At 42.2% G+C, this 16,730-nt stretch overlaps 1 protein-coding gene across 10 annotated transcripts in view; it reads right to left on the bottom strand.

Moving 5' to 3' along the window:
* LIMCH1 (LIM and calponin homology domains 1) overlaps positions 1 to 16,730 on the bottom strand; it is a 182,299-nt gene that overhangs the window by 92,108 nt on the left and 73,461 nt on the right. For all 10 annotated transcript variants that reach the window (XM_065698296.1, XM_065698278.1, XM_065698286.1 and 7 more), the window contains exon 3: positions 15,022 to 15,091. In XM_065698296.1, coding sequence (XP_065554368.1) covers positions 15,022 to 15,091 — 70 coding nt within the window. The remainder of the gene's footprint in view (positions 1 to 15,021; positions 15,092 to 16,730) is intronic.

Consider the following 16,730-nt stretch of genomic DNA (forward strand, 5'->3'; position numbering starts at 1 on the left):
GTATTAATTACACTGAAAATTGCCCTAGATTACTTGAAACCTCAACTAACTGAACCTATTCATCATCCTCACTTTTAAATAACAGAGGACATACTGTACAGCGGTGCTAATACTTTGCAGCTGATCCCTGTAACTCCAGAAATTAGAATATAAATGTTACTATTTACCTAGCAGGCCTGTCAGCTTTCATCTGAAAATCAGGCTCAAAAATCAGCGAGTGTTTACAGCATGGTCCTACTCAATGTGTGGGACAGGAACAGACAGGAAGGACAAAAAGGTTAAAACCAAATATCACTGACCAGCATTCCTGGTCTACGCACTGCTGGCCAAGGAAATGGAGCTGCTTCACAGTTCAGCCCTCCTTAGTTGGCAGAATGATCTTGGATCATTCCCATAGTTAGCCAAAGACTAGCTGATGCCTGCACAGTAAGTCTGTGTCCCACTGACACTTGAGCTTTACAGTTACAGGTACTAGGCTCCATCTTCTCATGTCCATCACCCAGCAATCAGGCCTGCAGCTTCTCCCTGAAGGCCTTCACCAAGCAGCTTCACAGGAACCCCTAGAACTGCATTATTGGGGGTTCAATGCAAAGATCAGGATGCAAAACTCTACTGGAAACTCACATGTTCAGCCAGCAGCAGGCATTAGCCCTAAGATCTCTAATGCTGTTGCTAGGCAGAAGTGGCAAAGTTAGGATTGGTTTTGGAAAAAACAGCAAGCCTCCTTCCAGCCAAAGCAGAAATGGTATTCAAAGGACAACAGCAACAAGGCAGCTTTCGTTAAGAGAAGGTATTAGAAATATCCATGAGTGCTTGGTAACACCCATGGGATTTGTTGGTTACACAGCCAAGCTACACAGCATCCAATGAACCCAACAGTTATAAAAGGCAAGAAGCAAGAGCATCAGCAGCCCAGGATATCAGTTTAAGGTCTGAAGTTTGTTGCTCCACAACAGGTGCAAGGGTGAGATTCACATCTGGCATTCGGTCCAACGTGCCTCCCAACGCACCAATATGACTTCACAATGCAGTAAGTCACGTAACATCTCTCTAGCTGTTGCAGTAAAAGGAAACCAAGTAATACCAACATCATGACTAAAAAGGAAAAGAAAGGGAAAGGGGAGAAAAACATCATGTTTACCATCAGCCTCCTGGAAACACAAGCTTGAATTTAAATTGTTCTTGAGAAGTACTACAATTCAAAGAGAAAACCAAGGTGATGAAGGAGCGTGCAGAATGGACTGAAAGAAGCCGAGTTGAACTCAGTACACACTTGGATGCATGCACACATTTAGCAAGTTCAATGCTCTTCCCTTATTGAAAAGCCTGAAAAGAAAACTCCCTTTCACACATCGCACAGCAATAAATCAGTGTACACTATTGCCCCAAACAGAAACCGACATTCACCAACTAAGTAACAGCGCTTCCCAAGTGAAGTTGAGGAGACAAAAGCAAAGACATGGTAATAATGAAGACTTCAACAGAATAACACCACCTGAAATAACTGAGGACTGCTTCTGTACTGCAATATTAATTTTCCAGACCATTATTTATATTGCTTGTCCAGAAATGAATGTGTAATTCTCCTACTAAGCTGTGGGACAGATTTCCACACAGTATCACAAGACTATTCAGCTTGCAAAAGGTTAATAGTTAATGGCTTTGATGTGCTTCAGTCAGATAGTTCAGCCTACCACCATATTTTTGCACAAGCAATTAACTAAGCTGCTTCCTCTGCAGCATTAATTTTAACAGGTTTACAATGGTATCATTAGACCTCTGGACATTTAAGAGGAAGCACATTATAATTGAAAAGTACCATGCCAAGCAGGAAGCAAGTGGCTTCAATCCAGGAGCACTGAGGAATGCAGAAGGCAAGGAGAATTCAGTGGCAGATAATTCAGCCCCTATGAACTCTTGACCAGAGCATCAGACTGCAGAATTTTACTGGGCTCTTAAACCAAAGAAATAACTGCACACGTATCTTTAAGGCACTAGTTTTCCACTAGTTTGCCTTTTTGCTTGTTTGCTTTAAGCCAGGGAAATGACTGCAATGTGATCTTTGGAGCAAGACACGTTCCATCATCTGCATTCAGCACGTAGGCTCCTGCTAGTGACATGCACATCATCTGACAGAAATCCACTTACACTGCCCGGAAAGGTTTTCAGCATAGAAACAGTACGAACAGTTGCTAGCAGACGCAAACTGCAACAGACTTCACTGAGTTGATTCACAGCCAGGAATGGGATTAGAGACAGCATTCGTCTGCCCCCATCTTCAGCGCAAGGGCTGGGGTCATAACAGACTGCTACTAACTCATGCTTGCTCCCTTTTCACAAGAAAAGGTGGTAAAGGAAGCTTAAGCCTCCCTGACCCATTTTCAGGTGGCAGATCTGTTGGTCTGACCACACTGTGTAAACTTTTGTTCCTGCTCACATCACAGGGACTGTTCAGATTAATTGGAAGGCACCCTCTCTTTTCACATCTCCAGCGCTACTGTTAGCCAGTTATCAACATTCTCTAGACCATATCACATGGATTTTATGGGCATCAGCACCTGCCTCTCACATGCTGTGAGAATGCAGTGTAGCATCAAATAACAGCAAATATTCTTACTCTGGTCAACCCCATTTACACTGAATTTAGCTCTCACTCTCTCCAATAAATACTGGCATCTAGCTGTTCCCTGCAGCAGAGGCTACATGTCACTGACAAAGACAGTTGAGGATCAGAGATGGTATTTATAGCACAGACCTACAGACTCCAACCTGTGAGAGCCTATCCAGAATTAGGGAGTGAGAGTACTACTAAGTATAGTTTTAGACACAGACAACCTTTAAGCTGGGGATTTCAGGATGAGACTTTCCCAGGTTCCAGTGTCCTTCAATTCCGGCCAATAACTTAAGGATTGCATCTAAGTTTAAACTCCCCAGCTGCGGTTTTGAAACTACTTATCAGAAACTGATCAAATAACATCTTCCCTGACTTGGTGAGTCTCTTCCTTCCCTCCTGCCTGCACTCCTGCTCATGCAGCTACATGCTGCAAGACGAAGGAGAAAGGTATTTTTCAGCTTGACCAGCTGTCAACTCTAATTAATAACTATATGAATGCTAGTGCTGACATAGTAGAATCATGTACCAGCACCCACAACTTCTCTGGGCAACCTGTTCCAGTGCCTTACCACTCTCATAGTGCAGAATGTCTTCCTACTATCCAATCTGAATATACCCTCTTGCAGTTTAAACCTACTCCCCCTTGTCCTATTGCTACATGTCCTTGTAAAAAGTCCCTTTCCAAACTTCTTGTAGGCCCCTTTAGGTACCAGAATGTTGCTATAAAGCTTTCATAGAATCATAGAATAGTTAGGGTTGGAAAGGACCTCAAGATCATCTAGTTCCAACCCCCCTGCCATGGGCAGGGACACCTCACACTAAACCATCCCACCCAAGGCTTCATCCAGCCTGGCCTTGAACACTGCCAGGGATGGAGCACTCACAACCTCCCTGGGCAACCCATTCCAGTGCCTCACCACCCTTACAGGAAAGAATTTCCTCCTTACATCCAATCTAAACTTCCCCTGTTTAAGTTTTAACCCGTTACCCCTTGTCCTGTCACTACAGTCCCTGACAAAGAGTCCCTCCCCAGCATCCCTATAGGCCCCCTTCAGATACTGGAAGGCTGCTATTAGGTCCCCACGCAGCCTTCTCTTCTCCAGCCTGAACAGCCCCAACTTTCTCAGCCTGTCTTCACACGGGAGGTGCTCCAGTCCCCTGATCATCCTCGTGGCCCTCCTCTGGACTTGTTCCAGCAGTTCCATGTCCTTTTTATGTTGAGGACACCAGAACTGCACACAATACTCCAGGTGAGGTCTCACAAGAGCAGAGAAGAGGGGCAGGATCACCTCCTTCGACTTGCTGGTCACGCTCCTTTTGATGCAGTCCAGGATACGGTTGGCTTTCTGGGCTGCGAGCGCACACTGAAGCCGGCTCATGTTCATTTTCTCATTGACCAGCACCCCCAAGTCCTTCTCTGCAGGGCTGCTCTGAATCTCTTCTCTGCCCAATCTGTAGCTGTGCCTGGGATTGCTCCGACCCAGGTGTAGGACCTTGCACTTGTCATGGTTGAACTTCATAAGGCTGGCACCAGCCCACCTCACAAGCGTGTCAAGGTCCCTCTGGATGGCATTCCTTCCCTCCAGCATATCAACCGGACCACACAGCTTGGTGTCATCGGCAAACTTGCTGAGGGCGCACTCAATCCCACTGTCCATGTCAGCGACAAAGATGTTAAACAAGACCGGTCCCAACAGAGATCCCTGAGGGACACCACTCATTACTGGTCTCCAGCCGGACATTGAGCCATTGACCACAACTCTTTGTGTGTGGCCATCCAGCCAGTTCTTTATCCACCGAGTGGTCCATCCATCAAATTGATGTCTCTCCAATTTAGAGAGAAGGATGTCGTGTGGGACAGTGTCAAACGCTTTGCACAAGTCCAGGTAGATGACATCAACTGCTCTACCCTTGTCCATCAGTTCCGTAGCCCCATCACAGAAGGCCACCAAATTGGTCAGGCAGGATTTCCCCTTAGTGAAGCCATGCTGGCTGTCACCAAGCACCTTGTTGCTTTTCATGTGCCTTAGCATGCCATCCAGGAGAATGTGCTCCAAGATTTTACCAGGCACAGAGGTGAGACTGACTGGCCTGTAATTCCCTGGGTCTTCCATTTTCCCCTTCTTGAAAATGGGGGTTATATTTCCCTTTTCCAGTCGTCGGGAACTTCACCTGACTGCCATGATTTTTCAAATATGATGGCCAGTGGCTTAGCAACTTCATTCGCCAGCTCCTTCAGGACCCATGGATGGATTCCATCAGGTCCCACGGACTTGTGCGCATTCAGATTTTTAAGATGGTCTCGAACCAGATCCTCTCCCACAGTGGGCCCAATGTCTTCATTCTCACAGTCCCTGCGTCTACCTTCCAAGACTTGGTTGGTGCAGTCAGAGCCTTTGCCAGTGAAGACCGAGGCAAAGAAGTCATTCAGAACCTCAGCCTTCTCCAAATCCTGTGTAGCCAGTTCCCCCGAAAGCTTCCTCAGGGGGCCTATGTTGTCCCTAGACTGTTTTTTATTTACTACGTACCTGTAGAATCCCTTCCTGTTATCCTTAACATCCCTGGCTAGGTTTAATTCTAACTGGGCCTGAGCCTTCCTAACCTGGTCCCTAGCTTCCCGAACAACATCCCTGTACTCTACCCAGGCCGCCTGTCCTTGCTTCCATTTTTTATAAGACTCTTTTTTCCTTTGAACTTTCCTAGAGCCTTCTCTTCTCCAGGATGAACAGCTCCAATTCTCTCAGCCTGTCTTCATAGGAGAAGTTCTCCAGCCTCTGATCATCTTCGTGGCCCTTCTCTGGACTTGCTCTAACAATCCTTCTTGTGTTGGGGGCCCCAGAGCTGAATGCAGTGCTCCAGGTGGGGTCTCATGAGAGCAGAGGGGCTGAAGCAACACCCCCAGCCCACTGGGCACACTCCTTTTGATGCAGCCCAGCATATGGTTGGTTTCTGGGCTGTAGCTGCACATGCTGAGTCATGTTGAGCTTCTCATCAACAAACACCCCCAGGTTCCTCTCCCCAGGGCTGCTCTGAATCCAGTCTCTCCCCAGTCTGTATTTACTCTAGTGATTGCCCCGACCCAGGTGCAGGACCTTGCACTTGGCTTGGTTAAACTTCACGAGGTTGGCACTGGCCCACCTCTCAAGCGTGTCAAGGTCCCTCTGGATGGCATCCCTTCCCTCCAGCATATCAACTGAACCACATAACTTAGTGCTGTTGGCAAACTTGCTGAGGGCACACTCAATCCCACTGTCCATGTCACCAACAAAGAAGTTGAACAAGATCAGTCCCAACACCAACCTGAGGGACACCACTTGTTACTGGTCTTCACCTGAACAATGGGCTGTTGACCGCAAATCTTTGTGTGTGACCATCCAGCCAATTCCTTATGCACCTATATAAGCTGAAGCACTTGCTGGTGGCTAAGCACTAAGTGGCTGGAGTCCTTGCTGGTTAAGACTGAGGCAAAAACGTCACTACATACCTCAGCCTTCTCCATGTCCTGTGTAACCAGGACATGGAGACAGGACATTTCCTTCTGAAGAAGGCCCACATTTTCACTAGTTTTGTCACCAACATACCTATACAAGCTTTTCTTGTTGCCCTTGGTGTCCCTGGCCAGGTTTAATTCTATAGAGGCTTCAGCTTTCCTAACCTGATTGATCCCTGGCTGCTTGGACAATTTCTCTGAATTCCTCCAAGGCTACCTACCCTTGCTTTCACCCTCTGTACACTTCCTTTTTGTGCTGAAGTTTGTCCAAGAGCTCCTTGTTCATCCACGCAAGCCTCCTGGCTTTTTGACCTGACTTCTTCTCCTAAGCTTGGAGAAAGTGATCCTTGAATATTAACCAGCTTTCTTGGGCTTCTCCTTTCTCCAGAACTTTATCCCAAGCAGATACCTGAAGAGGTCAAAGTCTCTTCGCCTGAAGACCAGGGTAGTGAGCTGGAGATGGAAGTTGTCATCCGCACATTCCAGGCCCCTACTGGATTGTTTATGCTCTGCTGTGTTGTCCCTCCAACAGATATAGGGGTGGGTTGAAGTCCCCCATGAAAACCAAGGCTTGCAAACATGAGGATGTTCCTATCTATCTATAGAGAGCTTCGTCCACTTAGTCTTCCTGGTCAGGCAGCCTGTAGGTGACCCCCATTACAGTGCCACCTGTCTCTGCCCTCACTTTAATCCTGATCAATAGGCTATCATCATCTCCCATGCCAGTCCTTCACTGAGCCTATATCCTTCCATTCCAACACTCCAGTCATAGGAGCCATCCCACCACATCTCCGTGATGCCAGTAAGATCATAGCCCTGCAGACATGAGCATCTCTCTAACTCCCCTTTGTCTATTCCCCATGCTATGTGTGTCTGCACAGAGGCCTTTAGAAGGTGGAGGTAAGTCTAATTCACAGAAGCTGAAAGCAACCATAGCCTCAGGTCTAGTTTTAGTTAGGGACAAAAGCTGGTAGTTCTTTTAGCCTCAAGGCATGGATAGCTGTATTTCTGCTTATTTTATGTGTGCTCGTCTACACACATGCAGCACACTATCTCAGCCCTTCTTTTTATAACCTCATTGGAAAACAAATCAATTTTGCAACAAAAGTTACTCGCAGATTGCAGGTGTCTGGGTACAACTCCAACAGAGCCACATTCAGGTGACACAGTTGCAGCCTCAGGGCATCCAGTTCCTCCACTGAAAACTCCAGAAGGTGGCACACGCCTCCAGAGCATGTGGTATTTGCCCAACTATTAAGAGAAGGCATAAGGCTCCACAACGGGGTTTGTCCTGAGAGTTTAAGTCATTCTGCTCAGGAGGCCCTTCATTTCTAAGACAACAGACGAAGAAAGGCACTGGATTCTTCATTTAGTGTAGGCCTAAGTTACATAGCCATTTTGTTTGCTGAACTATTATTTTTTCTGATACTTGCAGATACTTAGAGATTACTCATGAAAAGTAATTGCCATTTCTGAAATACTCACTCAACCAGAATCAGTAAACCAATATGACGCAACTCATGGATGAATTTGCAGGAGGACACTTTAGAATCTGAAATCTTATCTAAAACTTAATCCAGTGGCCAACATGCATTTTTCATGGGTAAAAAGTGAACTCCTCCCGGAAGCCAGCTGCCTTGCCCAACCAGAGGAAAGACTGGTCATTTACAGTAAAGGTTAATGCCACGATAAATGCAAGTTAACATTCCAGCTGCCTAGCATTAGGGCTTCAGCAGCAGCAGTGTCTTTCTTTTCGCCATTTTAAAATGTTATCCCTGGAACCCTTCACTCCTTTAAACCTCCTATGTCCATAAAAAAAAGAAAGTAAACCATTTTACATAAGCCTTTATTTATATGGTTCTATAAATAACGTCTTTGTGCAGTCACCTGACAGCCCCCAGACCAGGTAGACGGTTTACTTTAAATAAGTACTTCTTTCTAAAGCATGGTAGCTGGCTTTTCCTTCTCAAGGCTGGGCAACAAAACAGTGCCCATGTAAAGTGAAAAAAAAAAAATTCGAAGAGGAGATACTGTGCAGTGACCATCCTCCCTTGGCTTTAACATCGAAAAGGTTCCCTTTACCTCTGCCTTTGCATGTTAACATTTTAAGTTATTCAATGTGAATAAAGCCATTGAAGACTCAAGTTGGGAGAACAGTTTAAAACGAGACTGCGAACGACACAGGAATGCCTGTGATATTTTTGTAAGTGTTATTTATTATTTGCATTAGCATACTGTCTAGCAGTTCTGGCCACGGAGCAGGATTCATGGGGTGAGGTGTTAGACGAAAAGAGACTAGCAGATGATCCTTGCCACAAAGAGCTTACACATATCATTAGCATTTGACCAAACCAAGTCATGACATTCTCAGCAGCAGAGCTCAGCAGGCTCAGGGCACAGTTTAAACTGACTGTGAAACTGCTGCACTTTTGAATCCTAACCAGTCTAGCTTGGGAACGGGTCTCAACAACATGACAATGTTCGCATCTGTCCACAGCAGCTATGGTTCACAGCTGTCCTTCAAGCGTGTCCTGCAAACCCTAACCCATCTTGGCTGGTGACATCTGAGCCAATAAGGAAACTGTTCTGGGTGTTCTGGATGCTAAATGAGACTTCAGCTTTTAACAACAAGCAAATTCCTGGACACTGGCAGAATGGGACAGTATCCTTAGTATGAAGAGTAGTGGTGCCAGCTAACAAACAGCTTAGCTTGGGTGCAGTGTTAGCCCTGCAGCCAAGAAAGCATCCAGAAGAAGAAGAGACTTTAAGGCCAGCAGTGAAGTTGGTCTGCAGAAGCCCATGCTGAGTGCTGGATTGGGCCGGGGGTGCATGAAGCACACAGAAACCTGGGAGGGACCAATAACAGCCAATTCAGAAGCAAAGAGGTATCACTCTCAATTTTCACCTCCAGTCATCATAAACACAACACTCCAGCTGGTAACTGAGGACAGAAGGGACTACTCATGGATGTTAAGGACAGCTCACGAGTCAGAGTGCTATGATGAACACAAAGATTACTATGAGCTGGCTCAACTCACTTCTCTGAGGGGATGCATTATAGCTAAATGCAGCTCAGAAAATCAAAAGCAAACAAGGTGATCTCACTTACCTCCCTTTGGGTTTTATTTGGTTGGTTGGTTTGTTTTCCTTGATAAGTTGTGTTTTTTTATTAGTTTCCTATTATCCCAGTCTCTCTTACATCCATGCACCAGGTAAAAGTTCAGACTGTGAAGACTGGGCAACACAGGCTGAATCCAAGCGCAGCACATCTCCAGCACATAGGCTTACTGTCACATTGATGATTAATTTCCAGCATCAAAAGTATGAGAGTTTAGGAGCCAAACCAAACACCAGAGCAAGCACATCCATTTGAACCAATACAATGCTAAATGAGATGCCAGCACTGTATCTTGCATTTGACTCACTAGCTTTTCTTCTAAATTAGAGGAGAGCAATTCATTCTGGACAGCATTACCATGGTTAATTGGAAGTAATAAAAAACTTGAATTCTGGCTGAATTTCAATGTAAAATTTCAGGTTTTATTGGTTTGCATCTCATTTTTTCTCACCACTGCTGCTTTCTCTATGCTTCCTGCCAAATTTGAACTGATGTCTGTTTTCCTTTTCAGTGATGAGTTAACTACAGCATCACTGTAGATTGCTCCACACAGACTCTGTTTACAAACAGCCTGGTTAGGAAACACCTGCTAGTTTACTTTCATATCCTTCATGAATTAGAAATGTTTGTGAGTACAGCATGCAGCTAAATTCACTAAACAGGAATTTTGTAAGATATCTCTGTCCAGCTCAGGTGACACCAGAAGAAATAGGCAAGGAAATCTAAAAAAAGAATGAATTTGAAGGCAGAGTCTAGAAAGCTTGGGGGGTAAAAAACCCAAACATACATGGACACAATGATATAAACCATATTCTTCTAAGGATATTATTGTTTTAGCCAAGGGATTCAATATATATTACAGTATGTGATGAGTCAAAGTACACAGTGCTGTTCTGAACCACTGACCAGAGCCTAAGTATCATTTAAATTCAGCATTCGACATCAGAACCAAAGGCAGGCACAGGAGATGTAGAGAAACCAATTACCATTCAGCTAGCAAGACCCACAGAAACCATGGCAAAATGGTTTGCACAGCATTTTGCTGTGATATTGACACTTCGCTTTCCATCAGGATTCAGAAAAATGCTTTTTGAATGTGAGTGCCAGGAACTTACTGGTTTTAGACAGTTAGGAGACTTTGCTTTCATTTACTTCATGTATGCCACAACTTACACAAGACTTTTTTTTATGGTTACAATTGTGCTGGCAAATGAACTTGTCCAGCTGCAAGAAGTACAAAATAATGAAACAGAAATTATCATATTATGAATCTAGATATTACAGTAGGAGCAGGCTCTTTCCAGAAAGTACTACAATGAATTAAAGGGAGAGTGAAAAGTAAAATGGAATGATGCCAAGATGATTTTTTAAGGGGAAAAAAAAAAGTAATAACTGACATATGAGTGCAAAGAGTGATAAAAATAATGCACATCAGTTAATCAGTTAAATTAATATCTTTATCTTCTCTATTTTTAATTCTGTGAAATATACTATGCTATGTTTGGGTCTTGTAATTTTATTTTCAGGTTCATATCTGCAGGAAGGAAAAAGATCTCCTTTGCTGAATCTAATTAGAAGAACGAGTTCTGAAAGCTAATATGATGCTGAAAACTCTTTGGGATACTGCATTGTCAAAAAAAATACTTGAATTCACGTAACAGTACAGCATACAAGCAAATCAGCAGCACCAGCAGACAGGTAGCTATTCTTAATAAGGTTCATACCAAGTTCCCAGGGAACACTTTGCCAAGAGAAACTTCCTAGGAAAATAATCACGGAGAAAACCCACCTTGTTTTCAAAGGAGCCAACTTTTTTAAACAGCACACTACAGTTCTGTTCATCCTGGTGCAACAACCATGAAACCAGGTGACTTTTGCAGAGCTATTTTTTTCTATTGCTAAATCATACCAATGTCATAAAGTTGATTACCGTACACAAGCTGAAAACTGGATGTCACAGTAAACAGATTTTTATTCAGCAGTGCTGAAACACGAGCCAAGATCCAAGCTAAAGTTCAGGCCTCCAACTTTGTCTTGACTACTTCCTACTATTATATGTGAGATTCTTTCACACAGCCTCTGAAGTAAGTGTCTGAGCTCCTGTGGGGATTGTTCAAGGAACTGAAGTAATGCTATAAACTCTCCTAAACCCTGTCAAACAAAAGATAAGGCAGAACCTTTTCTTTTCTCACAGAGTGACATTATTCAGGGACAGGAAACAAAAACTAGAACTTTTTTTTTAAAGATAGTCAACATACAGTGGTTAGCATTATAGAGCAAAGCTTACCTATGACGATGCTGGAAATCTTCTATTTCTATAGAATTATATATATAAGGCATAGTTATATAAAAATGTAATTAGTAGAAACCTAACGAATTAGTTCTGCCCACTATGAATGTCATACAAAATGAAAGAAAGCAAAAGCAACTCACTAAAAAAATTGTTGGTTTCGTAAAAATCACTTATACATTAATTATATTCCTTGTACTCTAACAATCTATGGTTGTAAAACTTCTGCAGCTTCAGATGGTCTTTTAAATTAATAACTAAGCCAAAATACTTTTCCAGCCTTGCATAATTAAATACATGAAATGATGCTTCTGGAAAGCTGACAGTCTTAAAATAAAGATGTTCAGTATCAGTTTCTCACATGAGAAAACTTCTTCTGGCAGCACAGCTCTTTCAGCAAAGCCTGTTACTCCTGCCTAGGTTTATTATATTCTTTGGGTGTTTTGTGTTTGCTTTTTGGTGGGAGCACTAGCTTTCTGGATTAGTGAATACTGAACAGGAATGAGAAAGCATTTCATCAAATTTAATACTCACTGTAAGTCTGAATACCAAGCCGTTGGTCCTACCTTTTATTTCATTAAAGCAATGTATCATTTCTGCTGTGATAAAAGCAGCAGTCAGCACTTCTGGAGATCAAAGCAAATTACAAACAAGCCTGCAAAGCTGAACATATGTAATTCTATATGTAATGCTGCATACAATCTACATCCTGACTTCGACTTGCAACTAGACAAAGATCATCTTTGTGCATTTATATGGCTTGTGCTCAGTATAGTGGTTTGCAGATCCTCCAGTCCTTACTTTAACACTACAAGACTAAAACCAATAAGTTTTGCTTACATGACTGGTGTTCTGGTATACAAAAGGCCTGTAAATAATGCTCCCTCTCAAACCACATGAGGAAGTCACCGGTAAGAACTTCACAATAACTGCAGATTCATTTAGCTTTAAACACTCGGAAAAGTTTCCAGAATTCAATCTGTCAACACTAGGCCAGTTATACATAATACTTCACAGCAGAGTTATGAGAAGTCACTCAAACGTGAAACACAGGCAAAAATTTTTACACCTCATAACACTTAGCTAAACACCTCAGCATGCCTCCAATACATGCTTCAAGTTTACTGTTACTTTCCTTGAATATAGCATACTTTATTTGTCCTTACAATAACAAAGGAGAAAAGTAGAGTATCATCTGGAGAATTACACTCAAGTAGACATTTTGTGGAGCTAGATAATGTATGACTGGTTTTGTCTCTAGAGGTTTAATATAAAACAAAAGGCACTTTGAGTACGTCACAATTACTCATAAGTTTTAGCTCCAACTCTGTAAAAACCTACCCATTGTCTCTGCTAGTGAACTAAATAGTTATTCTAGCAGCAAATGAATGAATAAATAAATTAATTAATTAATTCTGTTAGAATGATTAAGTTACATTTTTTAGGCAGAACCTAGGAGTGCAAAAGCATGTATCTCACACAAGGTAGAAAAGGTACTGAAGCTTTCACAGGATTTCTATGTCTACTAGAGGAAATCACACTCACTGGGGTGAAATAACTGGAAAGAAGTAACTATATACTATGTCAAGCCAACCAAGGCTAAGATAATAAAGAAAAACTCGCAATAAATAAAGGAATGTTCCTCATATGTGGTCAACTAACTAGGAGGTGTAACTGCTTCTGGACTACAGCATCAATACTGTAATATTTTTCTTTTAGACACACAGATAAAGTAAAGGTAAGAGGAAAAAAGAAAGATACACACTGCACTCAAACATACTGTTGATGTCTGTACTTTAAAACAGTTCACCATAAATACACATAACAGATTAGAACACTTGATTATTTAAATTCACATGCAATCCTTAAAACAGCCATTCACCACTGTAAGTAAAAATTGGCAACAAAGGTCAGCAGCTATGGAACTAGACACCTTCAAAAGCAAGGGGATATTTGGATGGCCTGCTTTGCTAGGAGCCATTTATTCACAGAACAGTTAAAAACACCCACTGGTAATGTCAAGAAGCCAGAAGCACCAGTGAACTTTTGTTATTTAGCAAAGTAATTACTAAAGGTAAGTAGAGGACACAGGTACAGAAATAAAAATGTCACTGTCCAACACAAAAAAGGATCTACTGTGTCATTAATAGCCTGAAAACCGGTTGGGTTCTTTTTGGCAATGGTTTGAAAATACACATCTTGCAAGAGAGATTCATCTCAAGGAATGAAAAAACTGCAAACACATCATGACTTTTTCTATGTTCTTCCTACTACAACCACCTTACCTTTGGGATTTTACATATGAATAGGAAAAAAAACAATGTAATTGAATATCATCCTCTTTAAACAGTCATAACAAAAATCGAGTCTTTCCTGAAAGGGAGCCAAGGAAAAGAAAACTGCACTACTGGTATCTTTTGCAGCTGTTTATGTCAAATACTCATTTCAAATAAGACTGTGTAGGAATAAAACTAGATGGGTTTTAGGGGCAAAACAAAGGCACACAAAGAAACTTAAGAGAAAGGATGGTTGGGATCACAACTTAAATCCTAATACTAGATAGTACTCAGGCAGAAATATGCCTGTCAATCTACAGGGTTGAATAGCCTTAAAGGCTATTAAACATTACAGAACCAATTAAAAAATGAATGTAACAAGGTTTCTAATACACTGAAACATTTTAATGTGGTTCATATAAAGGAACATTAACCTCAGCTATCAGCAAGTAATACACTCTGAATCTTACACAACTAAACTACAATGTCAGTAATGCCCAAACAGGAAGGAGCCATGTATGTGAGTATGTCATTAGTCTAAATTGAGAATGGCCACTTTCCACATGCTCAAGGGTACTTTTATTCCCAGCCACATCGCAAGGGAAAATCAATACAGCCATGTTTCTACATGGCTAACCCTGTTAGACCAAATGCCCGCTGACACCCCCACCTTCCTCCCAGCGGCAGGCACAGGACTGTGCTACCCCTTGAAGTGACCTCTTGAGCACCCGGCGCCACTGAGAGCCCACGGGCTGTCAGCACGTCCTCTGTGGTCTTCCTTGCTTATAACAGATTTTAGCCAACTTTTACTCTGCCCTTAAAGTCAACATAAAACAGTTCCCTAGACAGTTCTGCAATGAATGTTATCTGCAGACTGTGGTATTTTGGGGAAACAGAAAATGAGACAAAATATACAAGAAGTTTTCTTTCCAAAAAAAATCTTTTTGTGGTGATGGCTTCTAACACACTTTCCAGTCTGTCTAAAGCTATCACCACAGCTGGGAGATGACATATAACCGAGAAAACCTCTAAAAATATACTCTTGTCTCTTGAACACTGCCCTCTCCTGAAAAAAAGACTGGCAAGTTTTAAGGTAACTACACAGAGATTTCAGAGGGACTGAGTTTAGTAGGTTAGAAGAATTCAATTTACAAAAATAATTGCTATCTGAATTACACAGTCAAATTACACAGCAAAAGAAGCACTGAAAGATTTTTCATTTTATATACTTACCAAACCTGCAATGGGGGTCGGTAGTCTATTGATCTTTTTTACCAATCCTGGCTTTATTGCATTCAGCAACCTGTTGCAAGAGAGGAGTATTTATGAGTGGCAAGTCACAAAATCCAGATTATCAAACACTTGTCCCAGCACATAAGGATTTCAATGTGGCTGGAAAAGAAGACTCTCCCCTTTCTCCCCTCCTGAAAACACATGTGTGCGCCCAAAGTTCTACCACTGAAATGAAGAAGACTAGGAGGAAAAATACCCATAGTACAGTGCCTCAGTAATATTTATTTTCTATCCTAAATTGATCTATATTACATCAGTCTTGACAGGCTCTGGGTGAATTGTCACATCAGTTTGACCCCATTGCCTAGAGGCAGGTCGTGCCTGTAAGGGCCTGAGAGCAGAAACCCAGAAGGCATCTGGGTATCACTACAGCTTGTAGCTTGGGAAGAACAGTCCTGCAGTTTCTGCACTGCAGGCAAGTGAGAAAAGACATATATTTTATGGGTGGGTTGTCTATTTTTCTACAACTGTACTTCAAATCAAATGCCATCCTTGCATATGGTGCTGAGAACAGAGGTCTTCATAAAATATAAATGTAAGAATACAAATAAGAAGGGAGCCCAAAAAAACCCACCTCATCATGAAAAACATCATTAGACCAGTGATACCCCAGTTGAACACTTTTCAGTGTCCAAAGATTAGCAACTCCCCTAAACGCAGTTCCTCACCATCTGTGAACACGTTATGAGAAGTGCTGACGTTGCTCATTGTTAGAATATTCCAGAAAATTACTAAGCCCCTAAAAGAAGGAAATTTTAATTATAAAATCCTGTTGCAACAAGCACTGTTTCTTTACCACCTTTCCCCCAAGAGAAAACCCTTATGCCTTTTATCCAAAGGAAAATTCAACCAGTCCCAACCATTGGGAAGGAAATCTTCAGGTCAAGATTCTCACTTCAAAATAAAGATCTTTGAAGAGAAATAAAGATGTCTATGATAATTTAAAACTCTTTAGAAACAAGCATAGCCACTACTGAAAAGAGCAATCTCTCTTTGTGTTGACACGGTCTCCATTCAAGAACTGACTCTTCTGGCAGCTTACTGTGGTGGTAAAATGATTAATATTTAATATTTGAGAGGTCTGGCTAAGAGGTTTATCCTACCTAAAAGAATATTCCTTTCAGCTAAAAACTAACAGTCTGTGATGGTTTCCAGCTCCCTACTTCTGAGCTAAGACAACACAAGGTATGCCACTCATACAGGCTCCACCAAGAGTCATCTCTCCATAGTATCATGTTATTTACTGCTGGATTCCTTCTTAGGACTGTGGCATTTTGCAGGCTCGTTAAGGAGTGCATCCCTCCACGGAGTGGACACCTGGCTTTGTTAACACTGAAATGATCATTTTTCCTCACGGCTTTCTTTTTTTCTCCAGAACAGTATACAGGTTGGGTTTCTGCAATCCCTTGGAGAGAGCAGGGGAGCAGAAGGGGAGATGCTATTCTAAGTATTCTCTATGACCACATTTAACAGAGCTTCTGTTCAACTTGTCCTGAATTGTACTTGTGTTATTACACACTTGGAATCCCTGTATCTTCAACACCACCATAATTGGGAGTGGCAACAAACCCAATGGGAATAACATTGTTTTGGTGTTTCAGGTATTTTCTTCATCTTCTTGCAGTTAAAAACTCTGGAACCCTGGAATC

Source organism: Lathamus discolor, chromosome 1 (assembly GCF_037157495.1).
Source record: "Lathamus discolor isolate bLatDis1 chromosome 1, bLatDis1.hap1, whole genome shotgun sequence".
In the NCBI taxonomy this organism is placed as follows: domain Eukaryota; kingdom Metazoa; phylum Chordata; class Aves; order Psittaciformes; family Psittacidae; genus Lathamus; species Lathamus discolor.